General features: G+C 41.7%; 1 protein-coding gene across 2 annotated transcripts in view; it reads right to left on the reverse strand.

Moving 5' to 3' along the window:
• Nucleotides 1–6699: 6699 nt before the first annotated feature.
• Nucleotides 6700–27775, reverse strand: part of MFSD1 (major facilitator superfamily domain containing 1) — a 90305-nt gene continuing 69229 nt past the window's right edge. The window contains exons 14-17 of one of the 2 annotated variants that reach the window (XM_073578978.1): nucleotides 25214–25261; nucleotides 24971–25031; nucleotides 11718–11820; nucleotides 6700–11004 (exon numbers count right to left, since the gene is read on the reverse strand). In XM_073578978.1, coding sequence (XP_073435079.1) covers nucleotides 10945–11004; nucleotides 11718–11820; nucleotides 24971–25031; nucleotides 25214–25261 — 272 coding nt within the window. In that variant the 3' untranslated portion in view covers nucleotides 6700–10944. Of the gene's footprint in view, nucleotides 11005–11717; nucleotides 11821–16764; nucleotides 18128–24970; nucleotides 25032–25213; nucleotides 25262–27775 lie in introns of those variants that run through there. The other variant, XM_073578979.1, reaches the window with a different exon arrangement.

Here is a 27775-nt window from a genome sequence, read left to right on the forward strand (position 1 = left end):
CAGGTTGCCATCCTTATCCGCTGCCTAGAAAACTACGTCTCTCCAGTTTTGCTCTTCTTTTAAGGCTACTTGTTGATCATGGGTAAGATTGAATCTTTTATGTCTAGTTTCTGCCAATTTTTCAACATCCGCCACTACTAATTTTGTAAAAAAAAAAGTCTACTGCAGGACAGAGACTTAAGGAGGGAAATGTTTTAGATTTACCAAATAAATTTTGAGGAAAACTACTTACCTCCAGAGAACCTTCACTTTCCTCCACCCTAGATTCCAAAATATTCAAAGCCTTTTGTTCTTTGGTATCAAAATCAGTCGGTAAAGTAGTTTTAGAATGAAGTTTTTTTCAAAATTACCTCTATAGAGCGGGACGGAAAGTTAACCCTTTCTTAAGTACCTCAGTTTGTGCAATGGTGAGAACATGAGAGGAAAGATTAAATTACCTTACTCTTATCCATCTCATAGTTTTTCACTCTTCTCTGATATTTAGTAAACTGAGGCAACCTCTGATGATTAGCATATCTGGTAGTAGATCCAGATCTAGATGATGATTCTAAATCACTTTCAGAGCCTCCTATTTCAACAGAAGAGGAGAATTCATTGATTCACTGCTTGATGAATTAGATTTAGTTTTTTTCTCCTGATTTTGCCACCGAAAAGTCTTATTGGACTCGTAATCCAATAGATCTCTAAAAGATTTCTTCTTCTTACCATCGCTTATATTGGCTTCACATTACTCCAAGTCCTTTTCTACTTCCTCTTTTTTTTTTTTTTAAAGTAGTGAAAAAAAAATCCAAAATTTGTCAGGATCTGGGGCCAAATGAGAACGTATTTTTATTGATACCATTTTGATCGTCAGTTCTTGCATTTTATTGCAATGTTGCAGCGACCAAAAAAACGTAATTCTGACATTTCGAGTTTTTTCTCTTGCTACGCTGTTTACTGATCGGATTAATTATTTTTATATATTGATAGATCGTTCGATTTTGAACTTGGCAATACCAAATATTTTCTTTTTGTTTTTTCATTGTTTTATTTTGTATGGGGCGAATAGGGGGTGGTTTGAACTTTTATTTTTTTATATTTTTCAAAATTTTTTTTTTTTTTTTTTTACTTTTTACTTGATTTAATAGTCTCCATGGGAAACTAGAAGCTGCGATCATCCGATCGATTGTGCTACACAGAGTGGAGCTTTAACCCTGCTCTGAGTAGCAGAAATACTTACTTGCTATGAGCGCTGGGCGGCGCTCATAGCGATCTGGGAATGACAACCACAGGGGGCTTCTGCAGACCCCGGGTGACACGGGCACCAATGGGCAGGGTTAATGATGCGCTTCCTGCGCCTGCATGTTAAATGCTGCTGTCATCAAGTTGTCTCCTAGCCTCACAAATATGTTGTTCAAATGGCTAGATAACTATTTTACCCCCTTTGCCTACTTGATAATGAAGGACATGTTCTCATTGTAGGAGGCAGTTGCTTTTCTCTGTATCTTAGTAAAGTTGTTGTATCGAAATTTGTTGGTAGTAAGGTGATGAATATCATGAACCATGGACATTATGACATTTTATCCCACTCAAAATTTTTTAAAACCAATGAATCAGGTGTGAATGTGGGCAGAAAGGCACTTACATCCATATCTAGTAGTCTTTATTCATTAAATTTTGCATGTCATTTTTGGATTCAAACTACCACACTATAATAAAAACATCCTGGTTTCCCTCTGCTTGTCCTCAATTGTTACAGTTTACTTAAAATTAGAGAATTGTCATAATTGTCAATACAAGTTGCATGGAAAAAGCTGCAAAAAGAATTTAAAAAAACAAACATTTTAAACGCTTTCATAATTAGACATAATAGGATCAGTTTTGCATTTAGCAGGATTTCATATTAGGGTAAATGTAGGAATCTCACAATCACAGATCATACCTCTAAAATATCTGAACTTCTTGGACTGTCTACTGTGGGGATTTTTGTTTGTTTTTAGAATGAAAGCTATTCTTTGTAAAAAAAATCTCATCACAAACTTTTCAACTACAAAGTCAACATGAGAAAAAAAAAAATAAAAAAAAATACATCAATGTGGTTACTTTTAAGATCTTATCAAATCCTAACAAGAAAAAAAATTGCTGCCATCACCCAGCATGACAGTGCATCTTTGTATTCATATTCCTATGCAAAATTATAATATATATACATACACACACACACATATATACATACACACACGGTGGTCCAAAAGTAGGTGCACGGAAAATAACGATTCTTTTGATTTATATATAAAATTATATTTACTAACATAACACAAGCATAACATTGACAATTAAATTTTTTTCTACAAAAGCCCTTAAACTTTATCAAAGCAGGTGCTCAAACTGTTTTCCATCACAATTTGCACAGCTTTGAAGTCTGCCTCTTACGCTTCCACAAACATTTTTGCACAAGCCTCTTTGGGTATTAATTTCTTGAAATGCATCTCAAATGTAATTTTTCAAATCGACACTTTTTGGTTTTCGACTATAAACTTTGTCCTTGAGTACTCCCCAAAAGAAAAAATCCATTGGGGTCACGTCTGGTGAACGTGCCGGCCAAATCAAGTGGGCCTCTTCGGCCAATCCATTTATTAGGAAATGTTTCATCAAGATACTCGCGGACTACTCTTGTATAATGTGGAGATGCCCCATCTTGTTGGAAATAAAGGACATTTGAATTAGGCTGTTGCTGTAACTGGGGAACAACATGATTCATTAGAATTTCGAGATACTTATCTCCTGTGACTGCTCCATAAAAAAAAAATTGGTCCAAAAACACCAAAACTTGAAATCCCACCCCAAACGTTGACACCAGGCTCATTTAGTTATTGCTCTAATGTTAAATGCATGTTCTCATACCAGTAAATACTATTATGTCTGTTAATATGGCCAGATAATTTGAAAGAAGCTTCATCACTCCACATAATGTTATCTAAAATTACTGGATTTTCTTCAGTTTTGTTAAGCATAATCTCACTAAATTGCAGCCGCCTGTCTGGATCATCCTCCAATAAACCATGAATTAGACGTGGACGATAAGCTTTCCACCCAATAGATTTCAGGATACGCATGATGGAAGCTCGTGAAATTCCCAATTCTATAGAGACTCTTCTGGTGGATGTTTTTGGACTCTGAACAAATGTTTCAGCAACAAGTTGTTTATTACTTTCTGTACAGGCTGTTTTGGGTCGACCAGTTCTTGGAGCTTAAAGGATTGAGCAAGTGGCATGGGATTTGTCACGAATGCGGTAAATTGTTTGTCTCTTTGGGGCTTGAGTACAAATGTTTCAACCCAATTTCTTCTGTTTCATCGTTTTGAGATTTGCAAAACTCTTAAAATCCATTTTCTTTCATCTGTATTTAAATTATTTGCCATTATGGGTTATCTGAATTGTCCGAAAAGAAAACAGATTTGGGGGAGATTTATCTGTGAAAACTGGATCTGTGAAACTGACTCAGTTGCCCTTAGCAACCAGATTCCACCTTTCATTTTTTAAAAAAAAAGAGTCTGTGAAGAATGAAAAGTGGAATCTCATTGGTGGCTAAGGGCAACTGAGTCAGTTTCACTTTACACCATGTTTGATAAATCTCCCCCTTCATAACCCTATTACACATACTGTCCACCTACTTTTGGACCACCCTGTAATATATAATTTACACACACACACATACACTTTATGCATTACCTTGGAATTGCTAGTTTTCATACTTCACCTGCAGGATCTATAGGAGTAATAAGATTGGATGTAGTGACATCCACTGGACACATTCACAGTAACACAATGACAACACATCATCTTCTCCTGAATCCAGAAGTCCGTTTTATATTGTTCTGCCATACAGCGTGAATGGTTGCTGATGGAGCAATGCACACACATCCCCTGCTGGTCCGGCTCCAGAGACCCCTGTCAAACAGCTGATTTTATCGATATGACACAGCCTGCTAATTCATGTCATACGTGGACAACTTGATTCTGCAAGAGCCAAGTTTATGACATCTATATGCCTAATGGGGCATATGGATGGACAGGAGTTGACCTGAAAGAACAACCCCATAAACAATTGCCAGATTATTGCCATAGGAACATCTCCAAAAGATTATCCAGTCCAAATGTTATGGTTATTTTTTCATTACTAACTGGTTGCTAAATAGTAAAAAGTTTAAAAACAAAACACTGCCATATTCCACTGAGATACATAAAAATGTCTGACAGCTTTGAGCAGTGTTTTGATTATTTCCAACAATAATCCCTGTTTGGTTTGCTTGGACTGTAGCATTGCATGCATTAAAGGGACTATGTTCTATAAAAAAAAAAATAAAGTATTACATTATTGTTTTTATATTACACATTTTAGAAAATATTAAACATGTTGAACGTTTTTATATGTTTGCCACCATAGGGCCCACTGCTCACTTTTGCAACCTAAAGTGTCTCTCAGGAACAGCTGCATACCTTAATAAGCAGCAAATTGCAAAAAGGTATGTCTATACAATATCAATCTATGAAGATAGAAATGAACCAATAACAAATATATAGCAATGTGTACCTGCAAGTAGATGAACTGACTTAACTCCTTATAGGGAATCTGTCACCACTTTTTTGGCATATCATGTAAAAAATTTCAATTTAGCGTCAGCTCTCCATTATAGAAGTACCTTAAAATGCAATAACGGGCGATCAAAAGAACATATTTGCACAAAAGTGGCATCATTGAAAACGTCAGCTTGGCACGCAAAAAATAAGCCCTCACCCTATCCAAGATCACAAAAATTGGAGACGCTACGGGTCTCAGAAAATTGTGCTTTTTTTTTTTTTTTTTTTTAAAGCAAACTTTGGAAATTTTTTTCACCACTTAGATAAACCTGACCTGGAGAATCATATGGCAGGTTAGATTTAGCATCTAGTGAACCTAGCAAAAAAGCCAAGCAAAAAACAAGTGTGGGATTGCACTTTTTTTTGCAATTTCACCGCACTTTTTTTCCCCGTTTTCGAATATATGACATGGTAAAACCAATGGTGTCGTTCAAAAGTACAACTCGTCCCGCAAAAAATAAGCCCTCACATGGCCATATTGACGGAAAAATATAAAAGTTATAGCTCTGAAAAGAAGGGGAGTGAAAAACGAAAAATCGAAAACCGCTCCAGGAGTGAAGGGGTTAAACGACACTTTTTATGGATATCTTTGAAAAATGGCTTTCTTCTTGCCACTCTTCCATAGAGGCCAGATTTGTGCAGTGTACGACTGATTGTTGTCCTATGGAGACTGTCCCACCTCAGCTGTAGATCTCTACAGTTCATCCAGAGTGATCATGGGCCTCTTGGCTGCATCTCTGATCAGTCTTCTCCTTGTTTGAGATGAAAGTTTAGAGGGACGGCCGGGTCTTGGTAGATTTGCAGTGGTATGATACTCCTTCCATTTCAATATGATCGCTTCGACGGTGCTCCATGGGATTTTTAAAGCCAGATTTGGATACAAAATGATTTCCAAAACTTTAAACTTCTCCACAACAGTATCACGGACCTGTCTGTTGTGTTCCTTGGTCTTTATGATGCTCTCTGTGCATCAAGCAGAACCCCGAGACTATCACAGAGCAGGTGCATTTATACGGAGACTTGATTACACACAGGAGGATTATATTTATCATCATTAGTAATTTAGGACAACATGGGATCATTTAGAGATCCACAATGAACTTCTGGAGCGAGTTTGCTGCACTGATAGTAAAGGGGTCGAATAATATTGCACGCCCCATGTTTCAGTTTTTGAATTCCCACAAAAATGTAAAATAACCAATAAATTTTGTTCAACTTCACAATTGTGTTCCACTTGTTGATTCTTCACCAAAAATTTACATTCGGTATCTTCACGTTTGAAGCATGATATGTGGGAAAAGGTTGAAAAGTTCCAGGGGGCCGAATACTTTCGCAAGGCACTGTATGCGGATGTGTCCGCATGCAGCGAATTGACGTGTGCGTGACCGCATGAAAACGCAGGATCGGAACCAGACGGGTCACAAACCGTCTGGGTTCCGATACTGCAGGGTTTCAGCTGTCATATACTGCTGATAACCATGGAAATCGCCATCAGATGGCGCTATACTTTATTCCTCAGTGTCAGCGATGTTGAAAAAGCACACTGAGGAATAAGGCCCATTAATGGCTGCTGTTAAAAGGCATATCAGCGGTCGTTAAGGGGTTAAAGCTGCTGAAAAAACACTGTAGAAGTTAGGAATCATAGGAATGTTAAAATTATTATAAGACAGAAAAAAACCTGTGGTGTTAGTAAAAGGCATAGCTTACAGATTTATTTTAATTTTATGGTTCAGAACTGATTAATAGCAAGTTCACATGTTGTGAAAACACTGCGGATCTTAACTCTCAAGAGTATGCTGCAAAACATATCCACAATGTAATTTTTATTATGATGTGTATGTAGATGCGAATTACATTCTGCAATACCTAAAATATGAGGCTGCCCCCACTGCTTCTTCTCATAGATATCCAGAACAGTAAATGTTGCTGCAGATATCGCTGCAGCATCCCCACAGTGGGAAGTCTGCAGTGTGAACCTAGCCTACAGGCACTGCAAATATTAAGTCTGATGATCTGTAATCTAACAAATGTTCAAGATATTAAGGGAAAAAAAACATTAAAAATAAGAAACCAAAAAAGGTGAAGAAAAAAATGTTTAATTTTGCACACAAAAATAGAAGTACAATTTGTTACGATATGAATATAGTGGTTTCAGTACAAACTGTAAACATAGAAAGTAACAATGTAAACTAAAGATAATACGATGAACTGTCTAATCGAGGCCCAAAGTCCGAGTCTGACATTCATCACTGCAGCATATCCCAGGGCAGACAGAAAACATGACTGGAGGTTTATTGGGTGGCAGAAAGGATGCACTTGTTACTGTTACAAATACAGGTCATTATTTTGTATCTGGATACCATAGGTCAGTATGGCATTTCAGTATTGTGTTAATGGACCACACGATTGTTCGATGATAACGTAAACTTACTGTGCAGCTCATGTAATGACCAGCAGAGCATGTTATCGGATGTTTCTTTGAGAAACCTGACTGCTGCAGTCAAACTTAGGGTGCGGTGATCCTGGTGGCTTCCGAATGGAACAGACCTCCAGAGTGACCTGTGCTGGAACCACAGGGGTGCTGAGTATGCCTGCATGTATTGTTGTAAAACCATGAATGCCTACAAAAAACTTCAGCGTAGGATTACCCCTTTAATGTGTCCCTATACTTCAACAGATTTCAGCGCACACTCAAACAGCTCTGTGTGCATGTGTACTGGGAGAAATGGTTGACACTGCATGCAGTTTCAAAAGACTGGAAGGGAGTCAGCCTTTATAAGATACCTCTGTTTGTGGCTTGTCACCACTGTGAACAAAAGGATCTGGTCTTAAAAGGAACTCGTCACCAGGTTTTTCCCATTCAAGCCCATTTAAGCCAAGGCTAGTACCTGTAAGCGCTCATACACAGCATTCTAATATGTTGTATATATTCCCCCAATCTGGCCTGGAAGACAAACACCTTTTATTATACTCGCCTATGGGGCGGTCTGGTCAGATGGGATAGGTCCAGTGCCTCCTCTCTTCTTGTGACTGCTGTCCTCCTCTGCTGTGTGTGGATGGCGCATCCTATGGGGGTAGGTGTACTTTACTCTGGGCAGAGAGAAGTATGCCTGCGCAGGACCAAAATGCTGGACACTGTGTGGATGACCTAGGACATGTCATCCACACGAAGCAGAGGACACAATTGCAAGAAGAGATGAGGAGCCAGATCCAGACCAACAATGCCCATCAGACTAGACTGCACCTTAGGCAAGTATAATAATGCTGTATATGGGGCTTTACAGGTACTTACCTCATATGGAAAAAAAAACCTGGAGACAAGTTCCCTTTAAATGTAAACTTCCCCGATTTTCACTTTCCTGAAATCAGGGAGGGCAGGTTGGATCAGTAGGTCCTCAACATGTAATCTATCCAGCATGTCCATTGAAATCTAGAGGTTTGCCGACTTTGCATTAATGTGTATGGGTCTTTACAAGGATTTAGCTACATATAGCATTTGGAAGCTCTGTGGATGCTGAGCTACAGAAATTGAGCACAACAGTCTATAGTCTGCAGTTCAATTCTGGTTTCTTGGGGGGCGCCTATGGCAAGTGTAATAAATGTAAACTCAGTCATTAAAAAAAAACGCAGAGGCGTTAGATAAATCAGGCTATCATTTTCCCGTACAAAATAATCATGAGTACAGGCATGTAGACTATATTGGTAAGGGTCCATTTACTTAAATTCTCATCATTTCGCGCAAAGAAAAAAAAAATTGCTATAAAATTAATTTCTTGAAGTCACCGCTCAGCATCACGTTATTGTCTGAATACACAAATGCTCTTGTAACAGTGTACAGGACATCTCCAATAGCTTATTTTGTAGAATTGTGCAGAATAAAGAGGTGAAACAGATAATTTTTGCAAAATACAATAATAGTGACACAAAGGTGCACGGTTAACACAAAAAGTCTTCATATCTATAAAAGTCCATTAAAATGTGGCATGGCAGTGATCATGAAGCTTTGTACTGTGTGGTCGAGTGGATCACATGACTTTGGTGAGTTATTTTACTTTAATAAAACTTTTTTTTTTTAAATTCGGCTTATGTCAGACTTCTTTCCTCAGACTTATTCCCCTTCTGACAGGTTCCAAACTTCAGAAGTCTTTAGGAATTTAGTGGTGTAAATGGAGGCATTGTTGTAACCTCTACAGAATAGTGTATAAGATGAAGAGTTACTCTACTCCCTCACCTCAACATATAGTAAAAGGGATCATATCAAAAAGGCCCATGCAGCACTTTATAAGGATTGTCCATCCTGACTCCAATTTGGGTCACCAGTAGGAAATGATTCAAAATAACCTAACCCTCTTATGTAATTGATTAGGGTTGTTTAGATGGACATGTTCTGGAGGTCCTTAAAAGTGTAAGTTACTGGCAAAGTTTTTTTTTTTTTTTTTTTTTAAAAAAAAGGAATAAAACTTCACCCCCACCTGTTCTCCAAATGTGCCACTTCAATTACTCATAGCTTGTTGCCTAGGGAACTGGTCACTACTCTCTAGGTCCAAAGCATTGGCTGGTTGCTTTGGTAACATGTGTAGTTCCTATTCGAGATTATTATTATATATATCCACCACTCTACATCTACATTTATGGAGGAGTTCTGTATTTCCCTAAGCCAAATCAGTGCAACAATGATGCTGGAGTGAACTGTCACTCAAACATTTGTGCACCTCCCCCACCAGAAAGTTTGGCTGGCTGGTGAACGAAAGTTGGTATAAACCTTTAAGGCGGTTGTCCATGTTTGGGACAACAGACTGTAGTCTCTGCCAAATCTTGGCAGCATGTGATGGCAGCGATTTCCTGGGATTCCTGGTGTGATTAGGTGGTCTCATGACTGCAAGTATGTGAGTTACATACTTGCAGCCATGTGCAGAATAGACTTATTTAGCTGCTTAGTGGAAGGGAATTGGGAGAAGACAGATGGGTCTCGAAGGCACGCTGTCAAGATATAAATTTAGCAGTCTGCAGTCATGTAAAGCAAACTTTTGACCCAAGTCAGTACAACCCTCTAACTGTGAAAATCCTTTACTGACCGGGTCGGAGCGGTGACATTAAATTCATAACATGTGACAGCCACAGCCAATCAATTTCACTATAAATGGTATGAGACCACTGAAACTAGTGAGTGCCTGCAGCCATCATAAGTTGAAGTCCGGATGCAGCCCTGAGGCAACGGAGAGAAAGCCTTGGAGAGGCAGAGGCTCCAATAGGCAAGTATTGGTTAGTTCATGTTTTTAAAGCATTACCTATGAACCAATTTGGCACGAAGATGGACAACCCATTTAAAGTACATTATTCAATAGTACAATGACGTTTCAGCAACCACCAGGCGAGGCAAAGAAAAAAAAACACTCAGAGCATTAGAATGGTATATGACGTAAAAGGAATCAAATGCTTATTTTGGAATCAGAAACAGCATTGTTAGACAAGTGGACTAGAATCAGGGGCCATGTCTAACCATGCCCCTTACAGTCTGATGCAGCAAACAGATGGACTTGTCAACTCTCATACGCAGGAAAGTGGGGGAGAAGAGAGGTCTACATTTGTCTAAGGCCCTATCCATACTGTGTTCATGTAGTGGGTATCCAGGGGTTCTGTCCGAGTCTACCTAATGAGATTCAGACAAACCTCCGAAGAGGCCATAGACTGTTAATTTGACCCCTTTTCGTGTCATTGCAAAGTTTTTATTTTTACTCTGAACGTGTCCGTACCAGAATACATTTGTGCCCATCTGAACTCATTAAATTCGTGGCCCCATCGGTGGTTTTTCTGAATCAAGTTTTTATAGGGGAGGAGTCTGAAAACAGAGCAATCAGGGCCAAACAGGACTCATACAGAATAGCTGTTCAGGGACACCAGTGGCTCCATCGTCATGACAAACCCATCCATTTTAAACAGTTCACTTACTAGAACTTCATCAACGTGATAGGAACCTTGGTGTCCTGGCATTAATTATAGCAGCCTTCACAAAGTACAGATGATCCCTATATTACTCATCATTTACCAATGTCAACGCAAAAGTCTCTATATTGCTTCTCAGAGGATTGGAGAATGACAAGTCATTTTTCTGATTACTCTGGCTTACCAGTATGAACACCATAAAAAAAAAAAAAAAAAAAAAAAAAAAAAAAAAGGTGCATTTCAGTGTTGTCCAATTTGCATAGACTGAAATTTTTGATACACAAAAAATATTCATGTACACCCCCCATGTCAAAACTAAAAGCAGCATCATTAATTCTTTGGCATACTGAAAGACAACTTCTTGGTAAAATATTTTCTGACGTTACTTTAGGACACTTCTGTGGGCCAGAGATGAACAGTGGCTGCAGTAATGCTCCGGCAGCTGGGGGAAACAAAGAAATAACAAAATAAGGGGAAAATCTGGTTAAACATCATTCACATCCTAAAAAAAACGGCAATCCTCACATTTGTCGTGGCTGTTAAACAGCTGCAAGACATGCAGCCGCGGGGACTCAAATATTTTCTTCGAGCACACCGAAAACACTCGGTTAGCACACGAGCAAGCAGGATAACGCTTTGTCCGAGCACATTGGCTCATCACCAGTAAATATACAATATAATAATAATAATAATAATAATAATAAATCTTTATTTTTATATAGCGCTAACATATTCCGCAGCGCTTTACAATTTGCACACATTTTTCATCACTGTCCCCGATGGGGCGCACAATCTAAATTCCCTATCAGTATGTCTTTGGAGTGTGGGAGGAAACCGGAGTGCCCGGAGGAAACCCACGCAAACACAGGGAGAACATACAAATATAACATTACCAACTAACTCAAAGAACTACAACAACATCACACAACACTAATTTCCATAAAAACAGATCTGTTTAGCCTCAATGAAACCTAACAGGTGTCAGATAATCAAATATTCCAGATACCTGGACGGTCATGGAACAGTGTATAAAGTTTGTCAGTAGGGATAGAAAAGATGCCAAACAGTCTAAACATATTTAGCAGCATTATTCAATGGCTCATTACAGAGAAAACACAACACACATTTGTTACCAATGGCGATTATGACACGTACCTGTGCTCCCAACTTGGAGAGATATCTAACCCTTAAAGCAAAAGCACTTAGAGGACGAAACCTACTTTCTGAACTTTGCCTTCGTATTCGTGCTTTTTCAGCCCTATAAATCATATGAATAAAGACATGGTAAATGGATGGGAGTAATAGGATACATCTTTGCAAAAAACTATAATTCTGCTGTCTGGTATATGAGCTAACATTTGTTGACATCACAAAAAAAAAACAACTAAGAAAAGGTTAAATACTTTACATAATGTTATTCGGCCATGTGTACAGAACAAATCAAAAACAGAAACCTGATCAAGGTCAAAGGAAGGTTCTGCTGAGAAGTTGGGCTCTGTTCACATTCATCTTGCACTTCTATAGCGTAAAGCATAAACTATGGCCATAGGACAAAGAACAACTTCAATACACCAATGTAATTGCTCCATTTCTTGTAATAATGACAACAGAAACTGTTTTTTTTTCATTAGAATTTTATTTTAAAAAACTTGGAATTAAGTTGTTCATTATGGAAAATATTTGCTTCTTAGTAAAAAAAAAAAACACAACATGATAAATACACAACAAGTAAGACATACAGTTCTAGTAATGGAATGTTCGGAGGGCTCCGCATATTAGGACACATTCCCTGAGTAACGCATGTGAGAACACCAGGTTAATACAAATTTAGTTTCTGAAGATGACAATGTTAAAAAATAAAACAAACTGCTCGAGTACCAGCTACTGAGACTTCTTCACTACTTTTAAAGTGATAATATATCCTAAGAATAGGTCATCAATATAAGAGCAGTGGGGGTCCGACAACTGACACCCCCAAAAATCAGCTCTTCTCGGCGCTGACAGATGTTAGAACCTGCAGACCTGAACAGCTCCACCACCTGTGTAATGGCCACAGCTGGGAACTGCAGATTGCTCTTACTAGCATACGGAGAGGCATGCAGGACCTGGACGCCACCCCTACATAGTGGTTGACAAGCTGAACAGCACAGCTCCGTCACCTAACATCCGGCTTCAGCTCACAAAGAAAGTAGCTGCTCGTAGAGCGTGCCGTGAGTCGGACCCCCACCGATCTAATATTGATGACCTTAGCTGTGTCATCAATATAAAAGTAAAGCAACCGTTCAAGCATTATACATACCCCTGCCTTTCAGGTACTACTAAAGTGCAAGACTATAAAATTGCTTAAAAACAGCAAACACTACAATAAAAACAAAATCAAAATACAATGGTGTTACTACATCATGCCTAATATTAATTTTTGGATGACCCTTGCTGCTAACAAGTGGTAACAACCTATTAATTACTGTATGTTCTGTTAAGTACCTCATAAAGTGGAGAATAGCCTTTAAAGAGAATTTCTCAACTTCTGTAGGAGCCTACTGGGTCCCCATCCTCCCAGCTTCCTAGCTACCTACAGCTGTGCTACTGCTTGATTTACAGCAGCATCGCATCCAAAATGTGCGCTATCCCATGCTGCAAGCCTTGGAGGAGCACAATGGCACCGGCTTCAGAGCAACACTGTGCTCCCTTCCAAGGAGGTGGGCCACCGCTGACACAGCAGAGGTAGCCTGCAACCTAGGAAATCAGCAGCAAGCTAAAAAATTAAAAATCCCTTTGTTCTTAAGAATGAAGAGGGTTTTTAAACAACAAGTAATTTGCAAATATAACCATTTCTGAGGATGAGAATAAACCTTTAAAAAGATTTTCCAAGCTTTGAAGACAATTGCCTACAAAGGAAACTGCAAAAAAAAAAAAAAAAAAAAAGAAAATAAAATAAATAAAATCAATCAAGAGAACCTATACTCACCTGAAATCTGCTACTTCAGCACCTTAGCTCCAGTGTTCCCCACTTTGGTACAGTTGGCATTCTCTTACCTCCTGCAGGGATAATGTCCCTTATGGCCACATCACCTTCTCCCATGCCAAACACCGATAAGGCCAGTGATTGGCTCCAGCAGTTGCATGGATAGAAGGGAATGGATAGAATGGGACCCACTGGGGAGCACCAGGTGGTGCTGGAGCGGCAGGAGGGCGTTTATCAGGTTAGTCTATGGTCTCATTACTTTATGTCATTTACTACAGAGCTCTTGGAGCCACATGGTGCAATCTTAGCCAAGTATGGTGCAATTCCCTTGTAAAAACATTTAAAACACAGCAAGCAAGCAAAAATGGTATCGCAGTTACAACCTTGGCGAGAGGCAATGACTAGAGAAACTTTAATTGCCAAATGTGAAAAGGCAACTGCATGCTCCATTACAGCGTGACCACAAGATTACACAGCCTGTCATTACGTGCTGTAATAGTGGAGGCAGCTACCTACAGAAAAGGCAAAAAACTTTCATAGAAAAATGTAACAGAGGACAAAACTATTAAAGAAAGAATGGTAAACACCAAAGCAGCAGCCTCACTTGTGCGCATACAGAAGAGGCAGTATAGAGTTCTCTATAGTTACACGCCTAGTACAGTACAAGCAAATCTTTACAAAAGGCTCAATCTGATAATGAAGTAGGAAAACGGCATGGATTGGGTCCATCCAGAATCTACCTTACCCCATCGGCTACGTCACCGCATTATCAGATGACTTCCAGGCTGACAATATATAAAGGTGATGCCCTTTGTGCAATTCCCCAATATATACCAGGACTTTCATACAAGGCATCTATAGAGTTTGACAATGGAATTTTAAAAAGATAGCCATGGCTGGTAGCCAAATTGCAGAAAGTGCAGAAACCAAAGTGCTAAATGTCAAAATGCTTTCATTAAAGAAAAAAAAAAAAAAACACGCTCTGGCAAAAATTAAGAGACCACTACCAAATGTTCGTTTGTCTGATTTTTCTCTTTATAGGTACCGTATATACTCGAGTATAAGCCGAACCAGAGTATAAGCCGAACCCCCTAATTTTACCACAAAAAACTGGGAGAACTTATTGACTCCAGTATAAGACGAGGGTGGAAAATGCAGCAGCTACTGGTATATTTAAAAAAAAAAAAAAAATAGATACCAATAAAAGTAAAATTAATTGAGACATCAGTAGGTTAAATGTTTTTGAATATCCATATTGAATCAGGAGCCCCATATAATGCTCCACACAGTTCATGATAGCCCCATAAGATGCTCCATACAAAATACACCCCATATAATGCTGCACAAAGGTTAATAATGGCCCCATAAGATACTCCATAGAATAATATGCCCCATATGCTGCTCCATAAAGGTTATGGCCCCATATGCTGCTCCATAAAGGTTATGGCCCCATATGCTGCCCCCATAAGATGCTCCATAGATTATTCCCCCATATGCTGCCCCCGTAATATGCTCCATAGATTATTCCCCCATATGCTGCCCCCATAATATGCTCCATAGATTATGCCCCCATATGCTGCCCCATAAGATGCTCCATAGATTATGCCCCCATGTGCTGCCGCTGCATTTAAAAAAAAAAAAAAAAAAAAAAATGACATACTCACCTCTCCGTCGCTGGGTGTCAGGTGCCGGTGTCACTGCCAGCATCTGAGATATTCACCTGTCCCCCGGTCCATCGCTGCTTGCTGCTGTCTGGCACGTCATCTGTCAGTGACATTCAGACAGCAGGGGGCACGGCGCGCACTAACCATGTCACCGCGCCCTCTGCTGTCTGAACGTCACTGACAGATGACGTGCCACACAGCAGCAAGCAGCCATGGACGCAGGACCGATGAGTATCGCTATACTTACCCGTCCTGGCACGGTCTCTTCAGCCCACAGCTTCTCTGCGATCTCCCGTCCTGCCTTCAGCGGTCACGTGGTACCGTTCATTAAAACTCATGAATATGCGCATATTCATGAGTTTAATGAGCGGTACCATGTGACCGCTGAAGGAAGGAAGGGAGATCGCGGAGAAGCTGGGGGCTGAAGAGACAGCGCCAGGACAGGTAAGTATGACCCGACACTACCGCCCCCCCTCCCCCTCCGACCCTCTGGTGTATGACTCGAATATAAGCCGAGAGGGGACTTTCAGCCCCCATAAAATGGGCTGAAAATCTCGGCTTATATTTGAGTATATACGGTATATTTTTTAGCAAAATGTAAATTGTTCTTTTAATCTACAAACTTCCGACAACATGTCTCCAAATTTCCAAGCAATAGATTTTGCTGGGGGTTTCTTTCTGAAGAGGAGAAATGGTCACATTTTAAAAAAAAAAAAAAAAAAACCTCAGTGCTTTCAGACCTGAAATAATACAAAGAAAACAAGTTCATAATCATTTAGAAACAACAATACTAATGTTTTAACTCAGGAAGAGTTCAGAAATCAATATTTTGTCGAATAAACATGATTTTTATTCACAGCTTTCTTTCGTTTTGGCATGCTTTCCACCAGTCTTTCACACTGCTTTTGGGGGACCTTATGCCACTCCTGGTACAAAAATTTAAGCAGCTCTTCTTTGTTTGATGGCTTGTAACTATCCATCTTCCTCTTGATTACATTCCAGAGGTTTTTAATGGGGTTCAGGTCTGGAGAATGGGCTGGCCGTGACAGGGATTTGATGTGGTGGTCTCAATTTTTGCCAGAGCTGTATATATAATCTATCGTCATGGCCTAGTAGCTATAATTCTATGATTAACGGGAACCTGTCATGTCAAACAAATGCTATTAAAACTGCAGATACGGTGTTAATGGCATTCCTAACCTGCCTGGATGCTGCACTTATAGCCTGGTGGCCAGCATGAACTGAACTTTATTCCTCCCGGCAGCCTCTGGCTTTCAGTTACAGAGGCACGGCTGTGTATCAGCGTAGAGCAGTGATGGCAAACCTATGGCACGCATGCCAGAGAGGGTACACAGAGCCCTCTCAGCTGGCACGTGGCCTCGCCTCACTGTTCCGGGGCTGAAGCTTCCTGGCTGCCTCTCATACATTGAGCGGCGCGGCCGCGGAGCCGAATGTTGACGACATCCAGCCACGGCAGCGCCTCTCAATAAATATATATATATATATATATATATATATATATATATATATATATATATATATATATATATATATATATATATGTGTTTGCCATTGATGGGGAGATGGCCAGTGATGGGGAGAGGGCGAATGATGGGGAGAAGGAAATGATGAAAGTGGTGGAATGGGCAATTTCTGCATGAAGGGGACCATGACGGGGCATTTCTACATGAAGGGGATCATGATGGGGCATATTTCTGCATGAAGGGGATCATGATGGGGCATATTTCTGCATGAAGGGGATCATGACGGGGCATTTCTACATGAAGGGGATCATGATGGGGCATATTTCTACATGAAGGGGATCATGATGGGGCATATTTCTACATGAAGGGGATCATGATGGGGCATTTTTCTACATGAAGGGGATCATGATGGGGCATATTTCTGCATGAAGGGGATCATGACGGGGCAAATTTCTGCATGAAAGGGATCATGACGGGGCAAATTTCTACATGAAGGGGATCATGATGGGGCAAATTTCTACATGAAGGGGATCATGATGGGACATTTGGCACTTCGTCATAAATAATTGGGTTTTAGGTTGCAGTTTGGGCACTTGGTCTCAGAAAGGTTTGCCATCACTGATGTAGAGCTACCTGGCAGTCCGTGTGGGCGAGCGGTTACAGCTGCTGCTCACTATGTACATCATGACCGGTGACTGAAGCCGTGCCTCTACAGTATGACTGAAAGCACGAGGCTGCCAGGAGCAATAAAGTTTATTTCCTCCCTGCAGCGGTGGTTTTAGTGCAGCGGCTGGGCAGCTTTAGAATGCCATTACCCTACAGAGTAACCACAGATTCACAGGTCAATATCATTTTTGTTTTTACGTGACAGGTTCCCCAGTAACTGCAGTTTGTTTTTTTGTTACATAAAACATCCTAAAGTGCAGGAGGACATTGAGAGCTGCTGTTTAAAGTATATATCCACAGCTGGAAAATCTGCTGCATTTTGCGGTACTGGAGTGAATTAAACTTTACAAAATCTCATCGACTCACTGCAGAAAAATGCAAAATAAAAATAAAATACATATGTAAAACAAGCAGTAAATCTGCAGCATTTCTGAAGTACTTTGCGCTAAGGCATAAAGTGCTAAAAAGAGAAATAAGAGCGTTTATAACAAAGTGACCCATGTTAAGTGCATCAGGCCAAAATAAAATTAAAAGAAAGCTGCAAGCACAGACCATATGGAGTACAAAATGCCATTTAACCAGTCTATGCAATGACGACCAGTAAAGCCTAGAACAAGGATTCCTTCATTACTGCTGACATAGAAGGAGGTGGTTAGTTTATAGACAGGAATACAACTCTAGTAATGTCTGCAGCAAGCTCAGAAGACACTAAGGCTCTTCAAGGTGACAACTTGCTGACTGCTTTCAGCGCACAGGAAGGTGATATTTTGCTATTCAGTTTCTTTTCTGCAAAAGATTATAGAGTTACATTAAAATGAGCACAAATGTCAACGCTAGATTACAGAACCAATGGCATAATGTAGGCAATCCTCTGTGGATACCAGTAAAGTTAGTGGCATGCAATTATGGTCCATATCATGGGACCTTCTAAAAACCTCCAAATTTATGCAACAGGAAAACCAATACTAAAGCGGCTTTGAAACAGATTTGATCATTTGCCTTCTATAACCGTATGGTCACTGGAGCACCCACAATCTAGAAGGGTAGTCCAAGGCATACTACCCTTTAAGCTGTTGTGGAGAAAAGCACAGAAACTAAGAAAATGTCGCTTGTGTGATACCCGCTACCACCAAAAGGGAAAACAGCAATCACACTTGAGCATTACTGCTATTGTCAAAGTTTAGGGAAGTTTTACACCCAGTAATCAAAGAACACGAGCGGGAGATGAAACAAGCAAGCCAAGCAAAATAAATGCACAGCACAGATTAAGACTAGAAAAGCCTTCTAAGGTAGTGATGACCAGCATGCTCCTAAGGAAAATCTCAGTGACACCACAACTAAAAGGACACAAGTTTAATTTACATAGACACTGACTTTCTAAAATATTTTGATTCATAGGAAAGTTTATAAAAAAAAAAAAAAAAAAAAAAAAAAAAACAGAAAAAAGAAGAAAACAGATGGAGAAAGATGAGCTGAAAAGACAGAAAAAGATCTCATTATTTAACATGACAACAGCACCCTCCTGTGGCAGGCAGGTGAACAAAGGAGCTTGAGCGTTTGCCGCTACAAATCTACCATCAGTTATTGAACTGCTTTATCATCACATTTCTCTAGCATTTTATTTTCACATTTCAGACACCAGTAAAGCACTTTGCACCCTCTCAGAGTCGGTGCCAGTTCCTGATCATTAGCTAAGCCAGCCTCCAGAGTCAATGCAAACAGAGGGGAGGGCTGGCTGAGCTCAGAAAGCAAACCTGACAGCAAGTCCCCTTTCAAGCCCATCACCAATAAAGGTTGGGGGAGCGGCACTCTTTGCTTGGGTCACAACAAATAGGACTGGTGAGAGCTGGACTAGCAGCACCACGCTGATGAGCTTACTGGGGGGCCAAGGCACACCAACTCCTTGTCCCCTACCAAGCTTGAAGCTCTGTACAGTTTGGAATTCAGAGCAACAGTCCTATGGGACAGAATCCCACCGTCCTGAGCGGTGCTTGGTAAACAGAGGGGACGCGGCACATACCGGAGCGCTCCTTTATACAGCTCATCAGCAGGGGTTCTAGTGCCTGATGGTATGAAGGACCTATACATGCCATGTAACTCAATCAGGCTCTCTGTGCATAGACTTCATATACACTATTATGTCTAGCCTTCTCTGAAAAATTACCAGCCACTAAGCAATGGTCAGTTCAAGTGATAGGAACATGGTCAAGGTCTCTTCTTGTAAGGGGTTAGAAAAGTTTTGTGGGCCATACAAAGGACTGATTTATTACTCCTTAAAGGACATGGGATATTCTTTACGTGTGGAAGAAAGGCAATTTTGGCAGGCAGAAAGGGTTCTTTACTGCTAGAGCCCTACCACAAGAGGTAGTAATGGCAGACATTATAACACAAGGGAGGGCAATTCATTTTCTCATTGGGCCACATGAGAGCGCGTGACTGTTGTGGAGGGCCGACCCAACAGACCAAACTTATTGTTTTATACCACTTAATATTGAGCAGAATTACTTATAGTGACCCGCCGCTAATGCATGTTACGACAGAATAAGTCCAATCGTGTACTCTTAGCCACAGGTATAATTTACTGCTTTATGTAAGGTTTATAAGCAGAAAATCACATTGCTCCTGATGTTCAGCCAGTGTACCTTCATCAACAGGTTCCAACATGATTATGGCCCCAGACACAGTAAGAGGTCTCCACAATTTCCTAAAAGTTCTGACAATTTAAAAAAAAACAAAAAAAAAAACTACTCGCCTATCCCTGCTCCCCCAATACGCTGCTCTGATCGTCGCTGTGTATTGAGGCACCACTCTACAGTCAATGAAGTGATGGGCTTTCAGACGAACAGGCTAATTGAGGAAGAAGGAGCTAATGGCTCCCTGTTCCATCATTTTACTCACCGGTATCTGCGTCCAGAAGATGCGGAAACAAATGAAATTGAGATGTAGGGCTGGGGGCAGTCACGAGGTGCGGGAAGCCACAGTTTCTATCCATTTGGCTATCCTGGTCCCCGTGCTTCACAAAGACAAGCAAAGGGCCACATGTGATCCACAGGCCGCACTATGCCAAGGTCATGAATCACAGAATTCATAAAAGTCCTGGATGCTACATTGTGACTTATAACTAACCTAGTGATTGATCCATCAAGTTCATTCTTTCTTGGCCAGTCATACCAGACCTTTTTCTTTTTAATTTATAGAACAAATTACAGGTGTATTTGGAACAATATCATTCATTTAAAAACAAAACAAAAAAAAAAAACTAACTTTCATAGTCCTGAAATACTTCAGATTTATCATAGTGACTCATGCGGAATGATAAATCGGAGGCATCTTTAGACGGTCTAAGTTTGTACCATTTATTACAGCTGGTTTACACTGTGCCAGGCATTAGTGGATTTTGTTTGTGCCAAGCTACATTCGTTTGCAGTCTGCAGAAAGAGGTCTTGGGGGGGATTAAGGCATAAAAATATGGTGCAAAGACTATTTTGGTGCAAATTGTTCCAGAGTTCTGGCAAATTTCCTTTAAAACTTTTTCCTCATTAAATAGTGTTATGGGTCCAGATTGTCTGTAGCAACTCTCATCTCTGCTCTGGGATTCTCTGTCTTCACCAAATACAGATTTTGCTCATGAACTTAGAAGGATTTCTCTCATAAGATATATTACAAATCATGTATCTATGAAATAATATAACAAATGTTACTCATTAAGCGAACGTCTACTGAACCCGCTGACAGCTATCGATCCAAACCACAGTCTAATGTGATAAAAGCCCCCCACAGATGATGTTGGGGGAGATAAGGGTACGCTATATGTCTGATTTCAGATTCTTTTGGTCCAAAACTGATGAGCCCCCGCCAGAGGAGTCTAACAGCAGCACTCAGAGAAAGAGAGAAGAGAATGCTCCTGTGTATGGGAGAGTCGGGCAAAATAGCTTACAGCATTGGTTTGGCCCGTAACCAAAGTGTATGGAGGATTCAAGCTCTGCTTTCCAACGCTCTTCTGCTGCATGGTATATTAACACAAGTAAATTAGGAAATGGGGGGAGGGGGTACACAGAGTTCCTCTTATGCTGCTTACCTCTCTGGAATCCAAAGGATCAGACAAGAAAAAAAAACCTGCTGAACCTATAATCAGATTGCCTATAGATCTTATCTAAATTGAAGCCACCTAGAGAAAGATGTGCCAAATGCATTAAAGGGAATTTGTCACCCTTTTTTTCGGCTTGCAGCTGCTGGCATAGACATCGGGGGCTTATCTACAGCATTCTGTAATGCTGTAGATAAGCCTCCGATGTAACCTGAAAGATGAGAAAAACACGTTATATTATACTCACCGGGGTGGGCGGTCCGGTCCGGTGGGCATTGCAGTCCGGTCCCTCCCTTCTTCATGCGATGACGTCCTCTTCTCCCGTCCTGTAATGGCTGCGGCGCAAGCGCAGTGCTCTGCCCTGTTGAGGGCAGAGCAGAATTCTGCAGTGCGCAGGCGCCAGACCTCTCCAGACGCCGGCGCACTGCAGGACTTTGCTCTACCCTCAACAGGGCAGAGCAGTGCGCTTGCGCCGCAGCCATTACAGGACGGGAGAAGAGGACGTCATCGCATGAAGAAGGGAGGTGTCGGACCGGACCGCCCACCCCGGTGAGTATAATATAACGTGTTTTTCTCATCTTTCAGGTTACATCGGAGGCTTATCTACAGCACTACAGAATGCTGTAGATAAGCCCCCGATGTCTATGCCGACAGCTGCAAGCCGAAAAAAAGGGTGACAGATTCCCTTTAAGAGGCATAAACCTCAAATTTGGGGCACACGCCAAACAAAACTACACCAGCTGTAAATTGTGTGAATTACAGTACATCTGGTGAGCAATGGTGAACCCTGCCCCAAGTCATGCAAGGGTTACAACCAACTTCACTTTATCTAATATATAAAGCTCAAGTGTGCGTATGTATGTATGTGTGTATGTCCGGGATTGGCATCCGCACCGTCGCAGCTACAGCCACAAAATTTGGTACAATCACACGTCTGGACCCCGAGAGTGTCCTAGGCTATGTTGTGAGGCAAAATGTTCCAATTCACCAAACAATTTTGCCCCCATCTACATAATGGGGAAAAAGTGTATCAAGCCCCGCCCCTCATTATGATGTCATAATGGTTGCCATGGCGATGCTGATGTCATCATAGGTTGCAAGCCCCGCCGCTCACCATGTCGTCATAATGATTGACTATGGGATGGATGATGTGTGATGGGTATATGAGCACTGGACTATGGGATGGAGGATATGTATGACGGGTATATGGGCACGTGACTATGGGATGGCGGATATGTATGATGGGTATATGGGCATGGGACTATGGGATGGAGGATGTGTGATGGGTATATGGGCACTCGACTATGGGATGGAGGATATGTATGATGGGTATATGGGCACGGGCCTATGGGATCGTGGATATGTATGATGGGTATATGGGCATGGGACTATGGGATGGAGGATGTGTGATGGGTATATGGGCACTGGACTATGGGATGGAGGATGTGTGATGGGTATATGGGCACTGGACTATGGGATGGAGGATGTGTGATGGGTATATGGGCACTCGACTATGGGATGGAGGATATGTATGATGGGTATATGGGCACGGGCCTATGGGATCGTGGATATGTATGATGGGTATATGGGCACGGGACTATGAGATGGAGATGTATGATGGGTATATGGGCACGGGACTATGGGATGGAGGATAATTATAATTTGCTATAACTAACCACAGTTAGTTACTATGCCCGGGCAGCGCCGAGCTCTTCAGCTAGTAGACTAATATATTTAAAGATTAGTCTTTGAATTAGATAATGCAGCACCTGGTACATGGAGTTTTTCAGTTGCTGACTGCACAAGGAGTGAAAATCCACTGCAGAGCTGCACTGCATATTACCGATTTCCACTCGGATTCTTATGTCGCATATGGATGGGGTACTGACGACACCATATACATTGCTGCAGACTCATGGCGAAAACCTACAATCTGCCTTGTCTGAGCGAGCCATAAAAAGGGAAGTTGCCAAGAAGTTTTAGTGCAGACGCAGCACTTTGAAAACCAGACCAAGTGACAGAGGAAATCATGTAGAAACAGAGGCCTAATAGTAAGCAGAGGCGGCAAAGCTAAAAAGCACAAGGCAGCAGGAAGCATTAACAGGAGCGGCCCAATCCTCTAAACTACAGCAGATAGCAGCAATGGCACAGACAATCACAAAACATTAAAGGGGTGTAACATTATGGATCTTAAAGTTTGTGGTTTGGAGTCAGAAAATAAAGCTCATCTGTTGTATGATAAAAAGTTAACGCTATGGGGCATGAAAGCCATGACCATGCTGGATCCATCATAACTCTGCTCCAGCACCTTACAACCGGGTTAACTCATTTATACAAGGTGTCAATTCTTTAGTTTGCTAGTTCTCAGTTTACGGTCATTTAAATGGGAGCGATTATAATTTACTCAAAGAGGATAAAATTAGACCCTTTTACAGTAAGAATAATAATATTTATAGCAATTACCTCCAATTAGAAATGTAGTATAGTTCTGATGTTGCTTGCCCCATATGTCGCTTACCCCATGTGCAGGGCATTGCAGTAGCTTAGGTATCCACGGATACTACCACTAGTTACTAATCACCACCATAAGTGGTCATAACCATGGATACAATGACCTGAACATGGGGTAAGCGACAGTCAGTCAGAAGGACTAGAATACAGTTCTAATTGAAGGTATTTGCTATCACACCTACTACACATATTGGGATAGGAATTTAGAGATAGGAATACCCCTTTAAACTTTCCAAATACAACAGATATTTGCAATGTCTTTCATTATACAGTGGAGAATTTAATTCAGGGGAAAAAATAAAAAAACTTATCACCATTGGAGACTGAAAAAAAAAAAAAAAACCATTAATTCACCAGGTCAAGAGAGACCAGCTTTTGCTTTCATTTCACTTTTGCTGCTCCAGAGCATTTTTTTTTTTTTTTTAATTCTACCATACGTTTCCACAGGGCTGGGTCTTTTCGTTTAGTGCTACTTTTTATCCTTTTCCAAGGGGCCATTGTTCACAGGGTAATAATACAGAGCAGCCTAAAGACATGACCACACAGAATCCTGAAAGCCACGTCCCCTTGGTGAAGACCATAAAACTACCACTAAACAATAAGCCCAATGTCTCAAACTTTTTTCTTCTTTCAAATCTGCCACTCCGGGGAGCAGTATGAATAAAATAAGAGCAAGAACTGTCCACTTTCAGTCTGGTGACAGGTCCTCTTTTAAATTGGGTGTTCATCAATAACATTTTTTTTTTTTTTTTTATTCCAAAGACTTTGGTATATGTGAAATCAAAGTCAGCATCACGTAACCCCTTGGCAAATATCCCTGGTCTTTGCTGACAAGGATGCAGTAATCGCACAACTAAAGCATGTGACCACTGCAGCCACTCACTAAACAAATCTGTCTTGATGTAGACAATAGAAGACTGAAAGCCCAGTGATCGTCAAGAAGGACCAAGGTAGCTGCTTAGCGGCAGTATTGGAGGAAAGAGTTGCTAAGGCTCCATTTTGAATTTTTAGCTTTTTCTGATGATACTCACTCAATGGCGGCTTGCTTTTGCAGTCTTTCCCTCTCCCAAGACGATAGATTAAGGTCACCACCTAGGATGAAGAGGTTTGAAAACTTAAATCTGATGGCAACGCACAAGTAGGAGACACTTGGAACAATCTCATTTTGATACAAGGCTCCAGTATATGAACTGGATAAAAAAAAAAAAAAACTTCCAATGTAGAGACATTTTACTCCTCACCAGTCACATAGAACAGAAGATAAAACTACTTACCTCTAAGGTGATTCACAAAATACAACATGACAACTGCTACAATGGCCACTGAAAGAGAAAAGGACAAAATTCATGAGAAGAGCAGAAGGGGCTATCAATCATCTGCCAAACCACAAAAACAGGTACAAAAAGCTTACAGCTCATAGCAATCTTAATTATCTAAAAGCCGAAAGGAATAATATGGGGGATTTACCAAAAAAAAAAAAAAAAATATGAATAAAAAAAACTTGTACACCAGTGCACTAGAATTGTCCCCAGCTATATTGAAGTGCAGGCCTCTAAATAAATTTGCTTCATCTTAATTAGTCTGAGCACCAGAAAAACAGGATTTTTGGTTGCTTACCGTAAAATCTGATTCTCGGAGCCTTCATTTGGGGACACAGGAACCAAGGGTGTATGCTGCTGCCACTAGGAGGCTGACACTATGCACATAAGAAAATTAGCTCCTCCTCCGCAGTATACACCCCACCGACTGGCGCTGAATTAGTCAGTGAAAAAGCAGTAGGAGAAGTAGTAGAATAGAGAACAAACACACAACTCAATACACAAAACCAATAACCGAAGCTGTGAAAAATGGGAGGGTGCTGTGTCCCCCAATGAAGGCTCCGAGAAACAGATTTTACGGTAAGCAACCAAAAATCCTGTTTTCTCCATCGCTTCATTGGGGGACACAGGAACCATGGGATGTCCCAAAGCAGTCCCTGGGGAGGGAAATCAAACTTCCATCAGGCCAGCGGACTCACCACCGCTGCCTGCAAGATCTTTCTCCCTAGGCTGGCATCCGCCAAAGCGTAGGTGTGGACCCTGTAGAATTTCACAAACATGTGAACAGATGACCAGGTTGCACCTTTGCAAAGCTGCAGTGCCGAAGCTCTGTGGTGCACCGCCCAGGAGGCACCCACTACCCGAGTGGAGTGAGCCCTAACCCCTGGAGGAGGCACTCTGCTCTTGGCCCGGTAAGCCTCCAAGATTGCCGATCTAATCCAGCGAGCAATAGTGGCCTTGGAGGCCGGCAGGCCCTTTCGTGCACCATCCGGTATGACAAAAAGGGAGTCTGTCTTCCGGAACGCCTCGGTCCTAGCCAAATAGACCCTCGCGGCCCTGACCAGGTCCAGTCTGTTCAAGGAGCGTTCCCGGGGATGTGATGAGCTGGGCAAAAAGAAGGTAAAACAATGTCTTCATTCAGGTGGAAAGCAGATACCACCTTAGGAAGAAAGGAAGGCTGAGGTCGCAGTACCACCTTATCCTGGTGAATCACCAAGAAAGGGGGGGGCGACAAGAAAGGGCCGCCAATCCCGAGACATGCCGGATGGAAGTAATAGCCACCAGAAAGGCCACCTTCCAAGAGAGAAAGGACAGAGAGACCTCCCTGAGAGGTTCAATGGGGGGACCTTGTAGGGCTTCTAGGACTAGAGTTAGATCCCAAGGATCTACGGGCGCTCGATACGGCGGTACTGTGTGAGCTGCCCCCTGCAGAAAGTTCTTGACCTGCTGACTAGAAGATAACGACCACTGGAAAAGCACGGAAAGAGCCTAAACTTGGCCCTTTAGGGAACTAAGGGCAAGTCCAGCGTCCAGGCCCAGCTGGAGGAAGGCCAGAATAGAACCGAGCGAAAAAGACACAGGCGAAATGCGATTGGATTCACACCACTCAAAATAGGCCTTCCACGTTCTATAGTATATTCTGGAAGAAGACGGTTTCCTAGCACGGATCATGGTGTGAATTACTTGGTCTGACAGGCCCGATTTTTTTCAAAACCGCGGTCTCAACGGCCACGCCGTCAAATTGAGAGACCGAGAATTGGGGTGGCAGATCGGACCCTGAGACAGTAGATCCGGTCTGTCTGGAAGTCTCCAAGGCGCATCCGCGAGAAGGTTGACAATGTCCGCGAACCAAGCCTGTCTGGGCCAATCCGGCACGATGAGAATGACTGGCACCCCTTCTGCCTTGATCTTCAACAGTTTGGGGAGAAGAGGAAGGGGAGGAAATAGATAGGGGAGTGCGAACTGTGACCAAGGATTGGTCAGAGCATCGACATCTACCACGAGAGGATCGCGTGCTCTGGACACGAACCGAGTCATCTTCCTGTTCAGACGGGACGCCATAAGGTCCATGTCCGGGCTTCCCCATCGCCGACAAATTTGATGAAAGACGTCCTGATGCAGGGACCATTCCCCTGCCGCGAGGCAATTGCGGCTGAGAAAGTTGGCGGCCTCGTTTTCCACGCCGAGGATGTGTATCTCGGATATTGCTGGAACTGAGGCCTCTGCCCAACGAAGGATCTTGGATACCTCGGCCAAGGCACTCCGAGTCCCTCCCTGGTGGTTGACATATGCCACCGCCGTGGCATTGTCCGTCTGGATTCGAATTGGCTGACCCCTGAGTTGCCTGTGCCAATGAAGAAGGGCCAGAAGAATTGCCCGTATCTTCAGGACGTTGATCGGGAGGGCTGCCTCGTGACGACCAATGCCCTTGGACGGTCAGATGGCGAAATACCGCACCCCAGCCGAGGAGGCTGGTGTCTGTCGTCACCACCTGCCAATGCACCGGAAGAAAAGACT

Source organism: Dendrobates tinctorius, unplaced genomic scaffold (genome assembly GCF_039654945.1).
Source record: "Dendrobates tinctorius isolate UK_male_01 unplaced genomic scaffold, ASM3965494v1 ptg000060l, whole genome shotgun sequence".
Lineage (NCBI taxonomy): Eukaryota > Metazoa > Chordata > Amphibia > Anura > Dendrobatidae > Dendrobates > Dendrobates tinctorius.